Source organism: Cornus florida, unplaced genomic scaffold (assembly GCF_030987335.1).
Source record: "Cornus florida cultivar Cherokee Brave unplaced genomic scaffold, ASM3098733v1 CherokeeBrave_3.0.0_Hap2_Chr08, whole genome shotgun sequence".
In the NCBI taxonomy this organism is placed as follows: Eukaryota; Viridiplantae; Streptophyta; class Magnoliopsida; order Cornales; family Cornaceae; genus Cornus; species Cornus florida.
The window spans coordinates 31,563,106-31,582,650 of NW_026775578.1; the positions used below are offsets into that span (position 1 = coordinate 31,563,106).

Consider the following 19,545-nt stretch of genomic DNA (forward strand, 5'->3'; position numbering starts at 1 on the left):
ATGAAGTAACATATTTATTTATTTATTTTGGTATAGGGATTGCAATAATAATGAACTTAAATTTTTATTTCACAAGATTTAAGTTTTCAAAAGTATGGCAAAAAGATTCCAAGTTGATATTGTATGAGTTAAAAGGGGTAATAAGTTAAATTTATTTTTATTCTCTATTTTTGGGCCAATAAATAAATGTTTTGAAAATATTTTGGGAGGCCAAATTAGAATTTATTATGAATTGTGGAATTATAAATTAAGTTTATTTACAATATAAATATTTTAAGGGACTACTAATTTTTTTTTTTTTTTAAAATTTGGGGGGATGGCCACCCGTGGCCCCTACCAGCTCCACCCTGTCTACGTGACAAAACATTTTAAAATTCTCTACTTTTGTGTAGACTGTTACATAATATTCTAAATTTTTCTAGTATTATATTTTATTATTTTTTAAACATTCTAAAACTCAACTTTGAAGATATTTGACCGTTGAGTTGAGTTGGTGTTAATGTCTTTTGGCCTATAAATTGTTAGAAGTTTGATTTGTTCCATACCAGTCAACAAGTTTACTAATTTTTACTACCATGTTTACTAATTTTTCTTTCAAACTTAAATCTTTAATAAACTAGTTACATAATCCATATTTTGGTTAACGTTTTTTTGGAATAATGTTGGTGGTCAATCCAAAAATGATGCATATAGATTTGTGTGCTTATTTCCCCTTCTCTAATTTGTATGCTTATTTTCCATATTCTAGTTTATAGGCTATAGGAGTCTACATAAATAAATAGAAGAAACTTTTTTTTCTTTAATATTTTGTGTTAATCAATTCATCAAATTTAACTAAGTTTTTATCTTGTAACATAGTTTTTTCTAAATCACGTAAAAAAATATGCAATCACATAAATGCATAAAAACTATAATAGTTTATTTAATTGGTCCTCACGGTCATCAAATCAATTATACAGAACTCTTTCACTTTCATCATTATACAGAACTCTTTCACTTTCATCAATTAATTACTCATATATGCATTTTATCCTTCTCAATCTAAGATTTTGGCAGTGATCTGCTTATACAACAATCATAGGTGGAAGGCTTGGAGAATGAGAGATTTATATACATATATATATTTTACGAACAAACAAATCAAATCAAGTTATTCAGATGGAGAAATAATACATTTAGGGAGAAGAGCATCTAACAATCACGAGGCCAAATGCTCTACTCAAAATTACTACATTTGGCTACGAGAGCTTTTTTACTCAACAAGTGGGCAGCGACATTTCCTTAACGAGGAACCCACGCAAGAGATGATCCCAAACAAACCTTGAAAAGAGACATTATATCATTAAAAACAACCGTTAAAGATCCAATAAATACCTTCATATTCATAACAGATTGACAGTCCCCCTCAACAACAACAACATCTTGATAGCCCCCGCTATTGATAAGCAACAGTAGCTCACGAAAAATCAGACCTTCAGCAAGCGATGGAACGCTGACATTTTCAAGAAAAATTGAAGCAATTTTGATGGGATGACCAAGATGGTTTCTAAGAATCAAACCACCTCCACAAAACTTTTTGAGAGGATTAAATGCAGCATCAAAGTTAAGCTTGAGAAATCCCAGACTATTTCTTTGACAAAGGAAAAGGAGGATGACAGGAGGAAGAAAGCAAAACCGGTCTGTTGTTTAGAAATTTCAGGAAACTCCTGAAAATCAATAAAGGCTTTTTTGGCAGCTACTATGTTGTACCTTATAACATGTTTTTGGTGTTTTGAATGAATTTTTGAAAAATAAAGAAGTGTAAAATTTTCATGATTTACTCTTATCTTATAGAGTTATAGCTGGTGTCTTATGGGACGCAAAATTTAACCCCCACTTTTAAAAGCATTTCTCAATGTATAGAATGTGGGTGAGGATGACTACTTATTTTAGAGAATTTTTTTTTTTAATTTTTTTTTTATACATATTTATTAAATAATAATGCTACTCAAACCATTATAAACAAATATTGAAACTATCTCATGAAATTTTAATTGGGTGTTTGTGAGAATTTTTTTTTTTTTTTTTTTTTTTTTTTTTTCAATTACCTGTCTAAAATCTTAAGTCGGTACTTTTATTATTTTTTATTCTATCTATCTACTTGAATTTTTTTATTTTTTTTAAATTATAATTCTACGTTATTCCCAATACCTTTTTTTAGGTTGTGAGATACGTTTTGCTTTGATAATTTCGGTAAAATCGCCACCTTTGTAATATCCAATTTTATTATAATAATAAAACAAATGAAGAACAATAACATTCACTTCCACCCTCCGGAGTACTAAAATCTATAGTCACTCGCTTCATAAACTAAACACTTGTCCATTCTTTTTTTCCGGGTCTCATAGTAGGAAACCAGAGAAGCAGGGCAAAACAAACACGTGTCCACCCTATAAAGCGAAATTGTATCTTTTACATACTCTCGCGATTATTATATGAAAAGCCCAAAAAAAAAAACCTCTCCATCTACCTTCTCTCTCTACATTTTTTTTTTTTTTTTTTTTTTTACAGTCAGAGATGCAACGGCAGAGCATTGAGGCCATTTCTGAAGGAAAATTTGAAATTCTTCCAATCATAGGCAGAATCAGTATCAGCACCATCAGCCCTAACACCGTTCTCTTCCCCTCCTTTTTAGAGAGAGAGATTTTTTTTAGAGAGAGAGAATGATCTTCATCATTGAATTCCATGTGCTTCCTTCTCTTCAATGATCACACCTCCATTGGTTTCTAGGGTTTTGAAATAAAGCTGATAAGTTTGCAGAGGGTATATATATAGAGAGAGAGAGGAATGTAATATATGTGAAAGGAATCATTTGCTTTACTGTTTCTTTCAAATGATGTTTGGTCTAAAGTGAGAATATATAAAGAGAATCTGATATGATGTTTGATGGGTTTCTTCTTCTTCTGTTCAACGGTCTTCCTTCCTCTTCATTGGAGGCCGTGATAACTCAACTCTTCTCCCAATATTTTTAGAGTGAGAAGGTGCTATTTTTAAGATAGATAGAGAGTGATATATATATATATATATATATATATATAAACCTATATATATACATTTATAAAATTTTAGGGAATTCTAGAGGGAGAAATGTTGGCAGTGGTTGGGGGTGAAGGAGGAGGAGCAGTTAACATGGAGAAGGATTTTGATTCAAAGCTTAGGATTCAGAATGATTCATCCAATCTTGGGAAAGTACAGAGATCTAGGAGCTTTGCATTCAGGGCACCACAGGAGAATTTTACCATCCATGACTTTGAATTGGGCAAAGTATATGGGGTTGGTTCTTATTCCAAGGTTAGGTTTCTCTCTCTCTCTCTCTCTCTCTGGTCTTCTTATTATTTATATTCTGTATATAGTGATTCTCTTTTGATTTTGATTTTATTAATCTTATTTTTGCTCATTATAGATTAATGGTTTGTTCTGGTTTGATGATTTATTAAGATTGGATGTGATGATGTTCTATTCTATTTGTGTCTTCCAATTTGGTTATTTGGTAATTTTGGGAGCTATTAATTAGTGGTGTGTGTCATTTTAATGATTATTAACAATTTAACATCATATGTTGAAGCTAGTTTTGAATTTTTCTGTTTCATACTAATTATTTTTGGGCATAGATTTATATTAGGGCAGCTTAGAATGTTATTATATAGCTGATTTGTGTAATGCTGGACCTCGGACCTCTAAAAGTAACAAATCTTAGTATCTATTAGGGAAAAAGACAAAAAGAAAAAAATGGTGACAAACCTAAATGGGTATTAAGTCCAAGACTCTTCTGTTCTGTTTAGAGTTCTGTTCTGTTTATTGGTGCCATATGTTTTTGGTTAATTTGGAACTAGATTAGCATGTGAAGTAATTTGGGATTCTGCAAAAGCAATTATATTGCTTCCACATAGTGTATCACAAAAAAGGCACTGAAATAAAGATACAAATTTATGATCTTAACCACTAGACTATTTGAGAAGAATTTGTGGAGGTTCTTGAGGAGGTGTAACCTTCTGAAATTCAGGGAACACTATGAACTTTAATTGACCACTAGACAATTTGAGGCGAACAGATGGAGGTTCTTGAGAAGATTTACCTTTTAGTTTTTGGGAAGCTTTGAATCTGTGCAGTGGAGGTTTGAGGTTAAATTATAATAAATGATAAGCGACTTGGAACCATGTCAGGAAGAATACTGTTGTTTGCTAGATTTTTCCCACTCTTAGATGGAGAATACATAAATTATTCTGGTGCAAGTGCAACACTGCTTCAATGTCAGACAAGTGATTTTTGAGAAAAAACATTTCACGTTTAAATGTTTCATGAATTACTTAGCTAGTATGCACCAAAGCTTGGTACACTGAAGTTCTAAAACCTAAGCGATTCATGAAGCATTTTTCTGTTTCTTGTATTCATTTCATAATATGGTGTCCTTTTGGGAAAACTATTGAGTAAAATCCATATCACATCAATAGTTTAGCTTGTAAGGATATTATAAGTTCCTTGTATGCATAAGTAATTGAAAGGAAACAAAAAAAAAAAAAAATTGGAAGTAAAAATAAATCTTGTGCATATAACTGTATTATGTATCACTAATCATAACTCCTAAAAATAAAATGTTCTGGTATTTAGAAATGCTTTAACCTTTTTCAACATTATAATCTTTACAATCCCTATGCTACCGTACCATATTTTCATATCTCAAGATGATGCATGTTCCAGGTAACATTGGTTTGGAATTTTATGGGAAACTATGTTATCTGCCGTCACTGGGTTTGCTTGATTAATATGATCTGTCGCAGCAAATGTGCTTGTTCAAATTGACTCGGTTTCACTGAGAACACATTTGATTCAGCAACTTACATATTCTGGCATTCTTCCCTTTTTGTATGAAAAGCTCACACGTATACACAATCTTTCTACGATGTGAAGGAGAAAGTTGTTATTTCACTGTCATCTATGTCTCTTGAACCAAAAGTTTCCTAATGCATGTTATGTATTCTTTGACTCCTTTCTACTTTTTTCTCTGGTGGAGGGCGAGTTGGTGTGGGTGGTTCGTGATTGCTACTACATTTTGAATGGCCTTGTCATAATGTTCTTGTTTGAACTCCTTCTCTAGATTGTTGTTAGGTTTCTGAACTAATTGCATTTTTTATATATATAGAGCTCATTATTTGCTTCTTCAGGTCTGTATTTGCAGATGCATCTGTTACCTCTTTTTAGTAACATTCAAGTAATATCCACTCAATTATGTTACCAGGTTGTGAGAGCAAAGAAGATAGACACAGGAATTGTATATGCCTTGAAGGTTATGGACAAAAAGTTCATCACCAAAGAAAATAAAACTGCTTACGTGAAGTTGGAGCGCATTGTACTTGATCAGTTGGATCATCCTGGCATTGTGCGGCTATTTTTTACATTTCAAGATAATTTTTCCCTGTGTAGGTATTTTTGGTCAATTGTCCATATTCACATAAGACCCTGTGCTCTTTTCCTTTGTTATGTATGACTATTTTTTCCCAATTGTGTACATCATTTGACATTGTTCCCTTTGATTTTATTGTGAAGACATGGCACTTGAGTCCTGTGATGGTGGAGAACTTTTTGATCAAATAAACAGGGTAAGTAAATTTCTCCTGTATCCATGTAAAACATTCAGAACTTGTAACAATTCCATGAAGCAACTTTTTAATTGAAGTATAAGTAATCCAGTATTCCTTTTGTCGATATTACGGTGAATACTATGTATATTTAATAAAAAAATTCACAAAATTGTAAAAATATTCCAAATAAATCTAAGTTCACAGCGTATTCTTCTTTTTTCTACCAGCAATTTCTAGTCAACAGATAGCCATCTTTGAACTTTTCAAACTAGGTATGAAAGTATTATCTAGTTAGAATCCCCAGTTCTTATTGTTCCCAGTGTCAGGTAATTCCTGAACTTCAAAATTCTAGTTGTGCTTCTAGAGTGTCTTGCCTCTTGTCTGCATTGTTTGTCTTTGTACAGTTTCCAACATCCAGTAAATTCTTTTGGGTGCAGAAAGGTCGTTTGTCAGAGGAGGAAGCCCGCTTCTATGCTGCTGAAGTTGTAGATGCTCTTGAATATATACATAGTCTGGGATTGATACATCGAGATATTAAGGTACTTCACCACATGATTGCACTGATTTATTGGCATGTGGAGATGCTAATAGTTATTTGAATGGCAGCCAGAGAACCTGCTTCTTACTGCAGAAGGACATATAAAAATTGCCGACTTCGGTAGCGTAAAGCCTTTGTTGGATAGCCGTATCACCATCCTTCCAAATGCAGCATCAGGTAAACTTTTCACACTTGACACTACAATAAGGAATGCATTGCCATTATTATTGAGTGATGACTTTGATTGTTCTTATATATATCCTGTTCAGATGATAAGGCTTGCACCTTTGTGGGGACAGCTGCTTATGTCCCTCCAGAAGTTTTAAATTCTTCTCCTGCAACTTTTGGGTAAGGGAGTCTTATCTTGGAATAGTTTGATATTACATTAAATAGATCCAGTGTCAATTAGAATGTAACCTAAACTTGCTATAATTATTTGTATATTCTTAGAACTTTGAATATTTGTTGGTTGGCTTGGTTCTTAATCATTTATCGTAGCTAGAAGGATAACTTATTTACTCCTTTGAATATATTCAAACAGAAATGACCTCTGGGCACTTGGGTGCACCTTGTACCAGATGCTTTCAGGAACTTCCCCCTTTAAAGATGCAAGTGAATGGCTTATTTTCCAAAGGATTATTGCTAGAGACATCAGATTTCCAAATTTTTTTTCTGAAGAAGCTAGAGATCTTATTGACCGATTATTGGTAAAAAACTTATCTACGGATAAACTTCATTTCACTTTGAGCATGCTTTCTTAACCTTCATATTTCCCTTAATTATTTTTTATTTAAAATATATTTCTCACTATCATTAGATTGGTTACAGATTTTGACATAGGAAAGGCACTGTTATACTTGATTGTTGATAAAATAAAAATAAAAAATGGGCCTCACCATAGAGCATACTAACAATGGATGATAATTCATTTTTGGTTTGTCAACGTGGAAAATGGGGATCAAAAATATGTGTTGTATATATTGCATCTTACAATATATATCATATATTTTTGTGTTGGTTATGCTTTAGTTATGGATGGACTAACTAGACACACTTAAGATGGGGATCATTGTCGCTGACATGTTTGAAAAGAGGTTTTAATGAGCAGAGTTTTAAGAACGTGTTGTTGTCTGTTCTGTAAGGGATGAGGTACTGCATAACCTATCATTCTGCACTTGCATTGGATACTAAAATGTGGGCGATTAGTCCAAGTAATTTATGACAAAATATTTGGTATATTATTTTAATAGCTCAGTTCTTTTAATGATGTGCCTTGATATGAGATCTCTGTAGGTGAAGGTAGAGTCACTTATGGGGGAAAAAAAAAAAAAATTTAAGTAGAGTCACTGCCACCTATCATCTACCAAGGTCAAGGATGTGAGGTCTATGTTCTGGACAGAAGGGTTGCTGTAGTGTGCTCCTATGACAACAACTCAGAAATTAACATTAAAGTTCATCTTTGCCGCACATAAATTTCTACAACCACCTGGAATAGGTGTAGTGGTATGAAAATCTGTATGTCCTTTATAAGCTTCACTTTTCTCAAAAAAGAAAAAAAAAAAAAAAAAATTGAAAAGCACGGGACCATATGTGTGTGTATAGTATTTGTGAGTGTGCGGGCGTGTGTGCGCGTGCTCTTGTGTGTATATGTTGTAGGGAAAAGCCTATCTTAGTCTATGTTGCCATACATTGCCAATTGATTGCCTAACATTCTTATCAGCATGATTGGTTACTTTTACCAATCATTATCATAGTTGTCTTTGCCCAATCCAAGTGTTTTTGGTTAGCAAATGTTTCTAGATTTCAATTTCAAGTTGATACATAGTTGTAAAAATATTAATATCATGTAAATTATCATTAGAGTCATTCTTTAATAAGGACACTAAATGCCTCCAAGGAAATGGTCTGTCAATTCTGGAGCTGCAAATGCGTCTTCGCATCAAAGCTCAAGTTACAAATGTTTGTGTGGTTCCATTGCTTATTATGATTCCTTAAGGTTTGGAAAATCTGAAAACATCTCACATGCTCAGCTATATCCTAAGGCATACTCAAGGTGGTAGGCCTTTGAAATATTTTACATCTGTCAATTTTTTACTGAATTTGATGAACTTACATATAAATATTTTCTCAGCTCTAAATTCTAGAATTGAGTTTCATTATTGAAGTATTTAACTCTGCCTTCAATATCACTGCTACAATGATGCAGGATACTAATCCCAGCAAAAGACCAGGTGCTGGGCCTGATGGTTATGCTTCGCTCAAGGAGCATCCTTTCTTTAAGGGTGTTGACTGGACAAATTTAAGGGCACTACCCACTCCTAGGCTTGCTTTGGAGCCAAAGGTATCTGTTTCTTAGTTCTTTAAATTGTTTTCTGCAAAGGAATTTTTCTTCTTGTGGCAGCATTGTGCTTTCAGCAAGATGGCTCATACAAATATTATGACTTGTTTCAATTCTTTTAGGGTCAGTCGAAAGAGGGTGGTAATGCTCAGGATTCTTCATGTAACCATTCACATATTGGGGATGGTTCAGCAAGACAAAATGATGGAAATGGTGGCACTGGATCATGTTTTGAAGCTGGCCATATAACTAGGCTTGCTTCCATTGATTCCTTTGATTCAAAATGGTAATTATCAAGCACTTCATACTTCTGTGCTTGTACTTGACCCACTCCTATTTTTAGAAGCCCTCACTGAGATTCTTCAAATTACAATAGTCTGAGTTGTGATATGTTGATTTTTGACATGATCTGGCGTACATAAACATCATATGAACAATGAAAGTAAAAGAAAATTGAAGGATGAGGATCCTTACTGAAGGCTCTATTGCGTCCGAACATACTATGTCCAGAATAGATCTAGAGGTGGTGAACATATCTACAATTTTAACTAATAATAACTGACTTATCAATTCTAGCAATTATAGTTCAAAAGCAGCAATATAAATTATTTAAACCATAGACTGTAAGATAAAATAACTACGCAATCACACTCATAACACACTATTTTAATGTGAAAAACTCTTGATGGGAGAAAATCACTAAACATAGTCAGGACAAATCAAATCCATTATCAGAAGAAAAGTAATACTACCCTAGGTTACCATATTCTAATCCCAAGAATCCCCTAGTTACTTCTAACCAGACTCACTGCTTATGAGCTCTGATGTTGTCAATCAACGAATCCACTCCTCACAAGATCCGCTTTGCAATCTGTTATTGATCTCCTCAGCAATTCGTCCAACCATAAGTTCTTGTGTGATTTGGTGTTGATTACAATCGAGGCTCCACAAGTTGATGATCAGCACATTGAATGGTAACCCACCATCTACTTATCAAAAAAAAAAAAAAAAAAAAATAGTAACTCACCATCTAAGGCAAGATGTTCGATGATGAAAAGAAAAATATGCACTCTATGTGCCCTTCCCTCCTCCATATGCCCATATGATCTCTATTAAAGTCTCTAAAATAACAACCATCAAACCTTTTTCCAATTACATGAAGTCAACTATACCTATATTTCCATCCTGCTCTATTTAATGTGGTGGCTTCAGTCAGTTCACATGCTATCATATCTTTCTTTACTAACTCTACTCATGTTAACTTTGATCTTCTTCTTCCCCTAGTATTACCCTCAATGTGGACTATGTCATTTTTCCTAACCAACGCACTTAGAGGTCTTCCTTGCACATGTCCAACCATCTTAACCGATTTCTCTCATTTCATCTCCAATTGGTGCTACTCCAACCATCTCCCGAATGTGATCATTTCTAATTCTATCTTTTCTAGTCTTACAACACATCCATCTCAACTTTCACATTTCTGCCACTCACTTTATGCAAATGTTGTTTCCTAGCTGCCCAACATTCGATACCATAAAGTATGGCTGGTCTAATAGATGTTCGATAGAACTCCCCTTCCAATTGTAAGAGGACACGCTTATCACACAATATACTAGATGCACTCCTCCATTTAACCCATCCTGCCTTGATTTTATGGTTAACGTTATCTCTAATTTCTCCCTCATTATGAATAGTGAGCCTACATAACAAAAATGTTCACTTTTTTGTACCTCTTGATTTTGAATCCTCACAATATACTAATTTGTCTTTTTAAATTTACTAAAGTTACACTCCATATATTCAGTTTTATTTCGACTTTAAACCCTTTTAGTTTTGAAGCTTCTCTCCAAAGTGTAAGTAAGACCAAATAGTGCAAGAACATACCCTAAACTGACTGTATAAAATAAGAATATAAAAAGCCAATTAAAATTCTGATTTTGCAAGATTCCAAAACAGTTCTTGATATCTTGTCCAATAGATCGACGCTAGTGACCCTCGAGCGGCATTCTTTCCAAGTTTGATTGATTGACTTATCAATCAAAACTTACTGGAGTGATTCCAATAGATCAAAGCTTCACTAGAGCTTACCGTCTTCCAAGTAATTTTCTTGTTAAAACTTTTGATATGAAAGCAATACTATACTTTCAAAACATCTTTATAATGAATCAAAACATGTATAGATTGTGCCCTAAGATGCAGGCACGGACCTACTTCATTGGCAATTGCCCCCACTAAAAACAATAAAAATGGTAATATATACATATTTTTTTTTTTTTTTTTTGGTTGTATTAAATACCTATAAAATTTTAAAACTGCCCCACACTCGAATTATAAAAAAAAAACCTCACTATTGCCCCCACAACATTCTTTATTTTGTTGTTGTTAAAGGCTCCCCCCCACCCACCCAACCAAAAAAAAACATAATTTTCTAGGTCCGCTCCTGCTAACATGAGTAAAGATGTGAATGCATGACATAAAAACCCTAATTGATGAATTAGTAGTTTAAGAGTTGATCTTCAATTATTTTGTCTTCAATGTCCATGGGTCCGAAATAAGTTATAAATTTAACTAAACCAACTTTTGAAAATAAAAATAATAGGAAAATATGATTTTCGTGGTTTGGCAAGTTGCGTACGTCCACAACTTATGAAAAGATCGAATCCACTATTAGCGAACCAAGGCTATAGAAAGGCCCATTTCATCTCTCAACTTTCACCAACAAACCACGTCTCGTGAAAGCACAAAGAAACTGCTCTGAGTAATTTAAACCTACTAATTTGGGTCAGGTAGGAAAAACCCATAATTATTGAAACTGGGTATAATGCGTCCCTGATCAGATAGAATATAAGGCTCATGACATGATTATTTTAGTTGTTAACTCTATAAGGTGGTCATTGTTGGTTCGAGGATGCAGACGTTGTGTAACGGACGTGGGGCATGACGTAATGGAATCGATTCTTGCAGTCATGAACCTTTATACTTTGCACGCTATCAGATGTGTTGACTCGGCCAAATCCCCAAGGATTCAGAAGAGACTCGACCAATTCCCTAGGGACTCACTGTCTCATGTGATTCTGATTTCTACTGATATATCAGTGAGTATCGAACTCAGATTTAGCGGAGTCCGTTATGACTTGGCCGATGCAGAGACTCCGTCGATATGGAGAATTATGGACTTAGAACATGCTTTAGAGTGATGGCTCAAACTTGATTTGGTTCCGACTTTTTTGTACTCTCTGTCTCCAACCAGTCCGAGGTGGCAAGTTCCTGGGTTCAAACTCAATGGGATGGGTGAAATAAATTTCCCACTCTATTTAAATTGGATCTCATGCAACATTGCAGCCTACCTTTTGTGAATCGTTACCTTATATTCAGTGCACTTTCCATTTTAGTTTTAAATTCATGCACTTCCGTAAAATATTTGTTTCTGCGTTTTCTCCTGATAGAAAAAGAGTACATGTGATGTTGTGGCCCGAATTTTGTTTCAGTCCAAAAAACTTTTGACCTGTTTTTCTCTTGCAGATCTTGGACCCTATTTAGGACTCTCTTATAGCCAAGTATATAAAGGTGCTTAGGGTTTGGAGTGGGATACAAGAGAACATTGAAAATTGCAGGAAAGAGAGAGAGAGCGCGCGCTAGGGTTTGGGGGTTGAAACTTGTAATCTCCTTATTTTCTCAGAGTGAAATCTTTTGCCGGGTCTTCACCGTGGACATAGGCTTACGCCAAACCACGTTAATCTTTGTATTTTTGTGTGTGACTTGTTTACTTTTATGCTTCATGGCATTTTGACAGTACAGAACATATGACATTAGAAATCGTTATTCTGACTAGAGTCTCATGTGATTTTGATTTCCACTGATCCAACACGGAGAACCATGGTTAGAACATGCTCTAGAGTGATGGGGCTCAAATTGATTTGAAGTCATTTACTAATTTTTCCGCTCCACCTAAATTGGATCTAATGCATCATTGCAGCCTACCTTTTGTGAACCATTACCTTTAATCAAATGGCATATCTAATTTGTTTTGGCACATACAGGCAACAATTTTTGGACCCTGGGGAATCCATTCTTATGATCTCAATGGTCAAGAAAATTCAGAAACTAACAAGCAAAAAGGTTCAGCTTATTCTCACCAACAAGCCGAAGTTGATTTACGTGAACCCCTCAAAATTGGTGGTTAAAGGAAATATAATCTGGTCCGACAACCCTAATGACCTAAGCATCCAAGTTATGAGCCCTTCACATTTCAAGATTTGCACGGTAAGTTCTGTTGTGTCTTCTCCTGAGAAACATACATACTCTCGGTGAGTTTTATTCCCCAGTTGTTGCAGTCACCAATCGTCGCAGTTAACAGTAGTTGATGACTGTTTAGAAAATGTCTGAAATGTAGGGATGATTCGATCATAGAAATGTAGATCGTCATGATATCCCATAATGTAACTTCTTTTTAGGCCTGCTCTGGATAAATGTCCTGAATAGTCCTGTGCAATTACTGGAAAAATTAATAGGAAATGTTACTGGACCTTCACTGCATTTATTTTTCTCTCTAGTTGAAATTTATATATTTATTCCATTTTTTGTTAATGGTACAGCCAAAGAAAGTTTTGGCCTTCGAGGATGCAAAGCAAAGAGCGTTGCAATGGAAAAAGGCGATTGAGGATCTGCAGAACCTGTGAATTATGTTCTTCGTTTTGACATCAAATTCTTTGGTTGTAGCGATATTGTAGAGGAACATGGGGATCCCGAAACAGATGGATGCTCCCCGGATTTTTTTCTTTTATAACAAGAAAGCGATTCAAGTTGCAGAACGAGCAGTTTCAGAGTTGCTAGACTTCATCCTCCGAATTCCTTTCCCTCGTGGCAAAGAACAAATTTATGATTAGGGGTTCTGTAATAAAAATAGTACAAAGAGAATTCCGAGTTGTAGGCTTCGTGGAGAGTTGGTATCATGACTGGTTTTCTGTGACATGGAAAATATACAAGCAATGTGAAAATGAAACATTCCATTTTTATTATTTTCCTCCATATGTGTCTTTTGAGTTGTGGTGATGTGTACTCTTTAGCCCTGCCTTAATGTAAAAAGTTGAGGTTGATTCAAAATGGAAAATGCAGTATAAGCACACTTTTTGACTTTGTGAACTTTTTTAACAAGAAACTATTCTAACTATTTGATGAATTTATATTGATTTTATTTTCCTTTGAAATGCAGCTACCTTTCTTTTTAATATGTGGGAAAACCAATCAGAGAAAATAATTGTAAGATGGATACTTTGACTGTGCTTGATATTTTAATGGTTAGGTGATGGTAAACTGTAATGTTGAATGTACAAATGAGTGCATGTTATGGATTCAAAAGTGTGTGTGTGTGTGTGTGAGAGAGAGAGAGAGAGAGAGAGAGAGGATGAATTTGTGAGTAAGCATTGATGAAAACACAAGTCCTTTCTCTGGGATATACAATTATCCTAATTGACTCAGAAGGATTCAATTTATAATATTATTCAAATATCATGTCTATTCTTTCTACCTTTAATTCTGGGAATTTGCACCTAATGGATGTATTTGTACCATTCAAGAGACTTGGAGACAGCCTTCAGACCTAACTAACAGTAATCTTTGATTAGGGTTTTTTTAATCCACTGACTCTCACTTTATGATGTGTAAACAATCCTATATGACTATTAAAGTCCTTACACCATGTGAAAATCAACATTCTATATTATGTATTCTGAACATAAAAGTGACCAACATGATTTATATTCATTTGATTATGTAGTTATGGTATGCACCAACCTATATATTAACTAAACTCACTCCATCTAACCTCATAATTATACATCTAACCTCATAATTATACATATACATATATGTTATTGAATATGATTTTAATCAAAATTCAATTCGATCCGAATTCGAGCTAAATAGGATATGGATTAAAATATTCAATCCGATAACCCGTTGGCGACCCGAGTTTGATAATCCGTTAACTTAACGAATCGAATATGAATTTGATCGATCCCGTTGACAGACATATGAATGAATTACCGAATTGAATGTTTCAATCCACCAAGTTTTGCTTCCATTAGATTATGCAATTGGTTTGATGATACAATTTGAACCAAACAAATTACAAAATATAAATATTTTTTGGTTTCATTTTGAGTTTCTATTTGTGTCTCCCTCTCTCTTTCTCACTTGGTCTCTTCCAATATATATATATATATATATATATATATATATATATATAAATCTCTATAAATAAATAAATAGTAATATAATATATATTGGTAAAACTATAAAATTATACTCCGTAAATTATAGGCATGGAATTATGAAAAAAATAAAAGAAGTTTTATAATAAAAGATTGTAATTTTCTTTGTGGTAAGTTTTCTAATACCCACTCCATTTGTTCCATATTAGTAGTTCATTTTTTTTTTCTTTTTTTCTTTTAGAGTGTTCCAAATTAAATGTCCATTTTGAAAAGTTAAACAAAATAAATGTCATCTTTCTATAATTACTCTTCTAATTTTTCAAAAATCTTACAACTTATTAATATACATATTTAATGTTTAAAGAATAATTTAGTAATGTGAGAATGGGGCAATGTATTAATTGCATGTCTACTTCAAAAAACAAAATTATAAAATCAAAGATGTAAAACTAAGGGGTGAGAGTAATTTGCTTGCTCAAGTCACTGTGGAGAATTCTTGACCTATAAAATTTCAACGCCCTCATTTTTTTCTTAATTTGTAATCGTTTTGGACTTATTCACCGACCTTACAGCAGACCTACTCGCAAACCCTGGAGTTGACAGGGCATCGGCCTATATTATCAAGCGTCAGAAGCAGCGGGCCAAGCTAGAAGGCGAAGGCTTCTCCGCAACTACTAATTCGTTTTCTTCATCCTGAGTCTTGGTGAAGCACGAGAACCAGAGAACAAATCTTGATCGTTATAAAAGACACCACGAAGACTCGAGTTCTGATCCAATTTTGCTTATTAGCGAAAAATCGGTTTAGGCCAAAAGACATGGTTTGCTCCACTTTTCTCAAATTGAGATCACTGCTATGAGCGAGAAAGACTCCACTAAGAAGCGTTGTTAGCCTTCTCTTATACCGCTTTCTCTCTCTCTCTCTATATATATATCTTATGGAGTTGATCGATTCAATAAGTAGATGCTGTGATCGGATTGAATATCTATGGAGTGCCACTGAGTTAAAGGTACATGATTTGATTCCGTCAAAATTGCTGTTCATTATGTTGTTATTTTTTGGTCTAGGGTTCTATTTTTTGCTCTGTGTATGTACATAGATTCTGTTTGTGTGTATATATGTTGTAATTGGGAGCGAAGGAAAGAGTCCCGTGGCTTCAGAACTATCCCCGTTGGTCCGTTCTCACTAGTATTTTCTTTGATTTGATTTTCTCGATCAGGTACTGGGTACGGTGTGGATCTAAGCTTGGTTTGTGCAAGCGGAGTTTGAATAGCAAAGAGGTCCCTCCACCGATCAAGGATCAACAATCTTGTTTCGGCTCTCTGTATAAAGAAATTTGTACACATCAAAAGAAAAGATCATAAGAGATCGTTTGTTTCCAAAGAAACTAAGAAAATTCCTAAAGCTTAAACATGGAAGCCTCTGCCATTACCAAGATCCTATGCGGTTATAAGTTTCACCCCACTGACCCAGAGTTGATTCACTATCTTTCGTGCAAGACTAATGAAGCACCGTTGCCATGCCAGGGTGTTGTCAATGATGTATTTGACCTTTACGGCAAAGAGCCGTCTGAGCTTTTTCAGGGATTCAAAGAGAAGATTCTTTATTTCTTCAATGAAAAGGGCTCCAGGATTAGTCGTGTGAAATTTTACTTATGGAGTTGTTTGGCAAATTCGTTCACCCAATAGTTGCATTCTTCTTGTTGCAAGTCCTTCTGTGATCAAGTTGCAGTTTTCTGGTTGCAAGGCTATTGGTTCCGGTTCGATTCCTTTGGTATAAAGTTGCAGTCTTCTAGTTGAGGCCATTGGATCTGGTTCGATTCCTTCTTTGATCAAGTTGCAGTTTTCTGTTTAAATTAGTATGACTTGTGGTTCAATAGTTGCTTTTATGATCGCGTTGCAGGCCTCTGCTGCCACTTCCCTTTTTTGTCGTTTAATTTGGGAAATTACATAATCTTTTACTTTTGCTCTTTTCACTTTTTAGATTAGTGATGCCAATATTGTACTCGGTCATGCTCCATCCACTCTTTTTAGGATCAGACTCGACATAATAAGTAAAATTTCTCTTCATTCCAATCATTGTTTCTTCTCCTTCTCCTTCATTACCAGTAACACCATCTTTGATATCTTTAGCCTTGTCTTGGCCCTTCCAATTACCAATCCTCTTCACACCACTAATCCTGGAGCCCTTTTCTTATACGTCTTTATATATATATATATATGAGCGAGAAAGACTCTACTAAGAAGCAGATGTTGTGATCGGATTGACTATCTATGGAGTGCCACTGAGTTAAAGGTACATGATTTGATTCCGTCGAAATTGTTGTTCATTATCTTGTTATTTTTTGGTCTAGGGTTCTATTTTTTGCTCTGTGTATATACATAGACTCTGTATGTGTGTATATATGTTGTAACCAGAGAATTGGGAGCGAAGGAAAGAGTCCCATGGCTTCAGAACCATCCTCGTTGGTCCGTTCTCACTAGTATTTTCTTGGATTTGATTTTCTTGATCAGGTACTGGATATTGTGTGGATCTAGGCTTGGTTTGTGCAAGCGGAGTCTGAATAGCATAGAGTTCCCTCCACCAGTCAAGGATCAACAACAATCTTGTTTCAGCTTTCTCTATAAAAAAATTTGCACACATCAAAAGGAAAGATCATAGGAGATCGTTTGTTTCCAACGAAAACTCAAGAAAATTCGTAAACATGGAAGCCTCTGCCATTACCCAGATTCTATGCAGCTATAAGTTTCACCCCACTGACCAGGAGTTGATTCACTATCTTTCGTGCAAGGCCAATGAAGCACCATTGCCATGCCAGGGTGTTGTCAATGACGTATTCGACCTTTACGGCAAAGAATCGTCCGAGCTTTTCCAGGGATCCAAAGAGAAGATTCTTTATTTCTTCACTAAGTTGAAGAAGAAGCATGAAAAGGGCTTCAGGATTAGTCGTGTGATGAGGATTAGTAATTGGAAGGGCGAAGACAAGGCTAAAAATATCAGAGATGGTGTTACTGGAAATAAAGAAGAAGGAGAAGAAACAGTGATTGAAATGAAGAGAAATTTTACTTATTATGTCAAGTCTGATCCTAAGAAGAGTGGATGGAGCATGACCGAAAGGCGGCACTAATCTGAAAAGAGCAAAAGTAAAAGATTATGTCATTTTCTGAATTAAACGACAAAAAGAAGGTGCAATGGAAGTGGCAGCAGAGGCCTGCAACACGATCATAGCAGCATCAATTGAACCCCAAGTCATAGTAATACAACCAGGAAACTGCAACTTGATCAAAGAAGGAATCGAACCAGAACCAATGGCCTTGCAATCAGAAGACCGCGACTTTATCACAGAAGGAATCGAACCGGAACCAATAGCCTTGCAACCAGAAAACTGCAACTTGATCACAGAAGGAATCGAAATGGAACCAATAATGGCCTTGCAACCAGAAGAATGCAACTATTGGGTGAACGAATTTACCAAACAACTCCTCCAGAATCAAGAAGAAATAGGAGAGGGTGAAACAGTGTTGCTGCCAAATATTTTTTATGGTGGTAGTTGGTGCTTTTCAGAGAATGATGTAACCATTTTTTGAATTGGTGAGAATTTGGGTCAACTTTTCAGTTTTAGCAACTGTCTGTTGGGTTTTGCTAATAGAAGGTAGGGTTTTGATGGTGTTTGATGTGAATTTCTAGAACTGATTATGATTGCGTAACTTTGGTTCATGGAATTTTGCTAGTAAATGGTGCTTATTTTTGGGCTTCAATCTTTGATTTGAGAAGTTATAGTGTATTATTAGATATTTTGCATGGCTTCTTTGTTTTTGCACATTCATATATATCCTCTGCCATCTTATTGATGTGTTGCATTAGCTACAAAACTCTACGTGACTTGCTAATTTATAGGCCTTTAAGGTTCACATTGCTGGACATACTCCCAAACATTAGATGGCATGCATCATGCATACATTAGTGAATGGCCTAGCTTGTGGGGTTTGCTTTTCCCCGTGCTTGTGTGTTGCAGGTTCCCATCGGGTGGGGAAAAAAGGGGCTGTATTCTCCTTCCTTTTTCGCAAAGCTAATAATAAGTTACTTTTGAGAGCTCTCCACCCCACAACAGTAATTATAGCCTTATCAATCGTTGACAAAACTACAGAAGTGGTATGTCTGATTATTTCTTAATATGGATTTCTTAAGTCATTTCTCATCCTTTTGATATCATACACTATTCAAATATTCAACTTCTGGTCTACTCATCAAAAATTTAGAATTTGGGTAATCCAGAGGCACGCAATGCATTGCTATTTTCTCTTATTTTCCAAGATCATAATGTATAAAACCCAACCACCGATTAAACATTGAAGTTTCGTAAAAATTGGGGAATTTCATTAAATTATATGTCTATTTCAATACTGCATTCTTTTTTACAAAAGTGATAGTGTGTGGTGTCAGCCACGAACGTAAATTATAATTGATAACAGATATACAAGCATATATAATCTGAATAATTCATCCATCATAAAATTTCCAACACGCTTAATTGCTTTAGTTATAAAAAATGAAACCATGAACAATGTTGATGGCCTTAAATATTTTCATTTATGTGGAGTTCGTAACATAATTCTTGTTTTTGAAAGACTTCTGAAAAATAAAAAATGTGTAGGGAATCAGTGATGCTTTAACGAAAAAAGGAAGAAATTGCTAAAATGAGAGAAGATTCTCAAAGTTTTCACTCTTTGGGTAGAACATGTGTTCAGCTAATCTACAAGACATTACTCTGCTATAAGTTGGGCCTAATATATGATATGTAGACACCAAAATTGTGGTCTGAGTGGAAGCCTTTATTTGTT

At 34.8% G+C, this 19,545-nt stretch overlaps 1 protein-coding gene and 1 long non-coding RNA gene across 3 annotated transcripts; both read left to right on the forward strand.

The window, feature by feature from the left end:
• The first annotated feature begins 2,534 nt into the window (after nucleotides 1-2,534).
• On the forward strand, nucleotides 2,535-13,619 carry LOC132271130 (3-phosphoinositide-dependent protein kinase 2-like). 2 transcript variants are annotated; one of them, XM_059772415.1, is made up of 11 exons: nucleotides 2,536-3,330; nucleotides 5,276-5,456; nucleotides 5,584-5,636; nucleotides 6,056-6,157; nucleotides 6,225-6,333; nucleotides 6,426-6,504; nucleotides 6,698-6,863; nucleotides 8,363-8,497; nucleotides 8,617-8,780; nucleotides 12,535-12,757; nucleotides 13,090-13,517. In XM_059772415.1, exons 1-11 carry the CDS (start codon nucleotides 3,127-3,129, stop codon nucleotides 13,171-13,173), a joined length of 1,500 nt encoding a protein of 499 aa, XP_059628398.1. In that variant the 5' UTR covers nucleotides 2,536-3,126; the 3' UTR covers nucleotides 13,174-13,517. The 2 variants fall into 2 exon arrangements, with proteins under 2 accessions (XP_059628399.1, XP_059628398.1); XM_059772416.1 differs by lacking the exon at nucleotides 12,535-12,757 and having other exon boundaries at nucleotides 2,535-3,330; nucleotides 13,090-13,619.
• A 1,621-nt stretch (nucleotides 13,620-15,240) lies between these two features.
• Nucleotides 15,241-18,462, forward strand: LOC132271131 (uncharacterized). The gene is made up of 3 exons (XR_009469655.1): nucleotides 15,241-15,713; nucleotides 15,924-16,999; nucleotides 17,218-18,462. It is a non-coding gene; the product is annotated as an uncharacterized LOC132271131 (long non-coding RNA).
• The last annotated feature ends 1,083 nt before the right edge of the window (nucleotides 18,463-19,545 follow it).

Coding starts and splice junctions, on each gene's coding strand:
- LOC132271130 (XM_059772415.1), top strand. CDS start 3,127: ATGTTGGCAGTGGTTGGGGGTGAAGGAGGAGGAGCAGTTAACATGGAG. Junction 6,158..6,224: donor TGATACATCGAGATATTAAG/GTACTTCACCAC, acceptor TTTGAATGGCAG/CCAGAGAACCTGCTTCTTAC. Junction 6,334..6,425: donor CCTTCCAAATGCAGCATCAG/GTAAACTTTTCA, acceptor TATCCTGTTCAG/ATGATAAGGCTTGCACCTTT.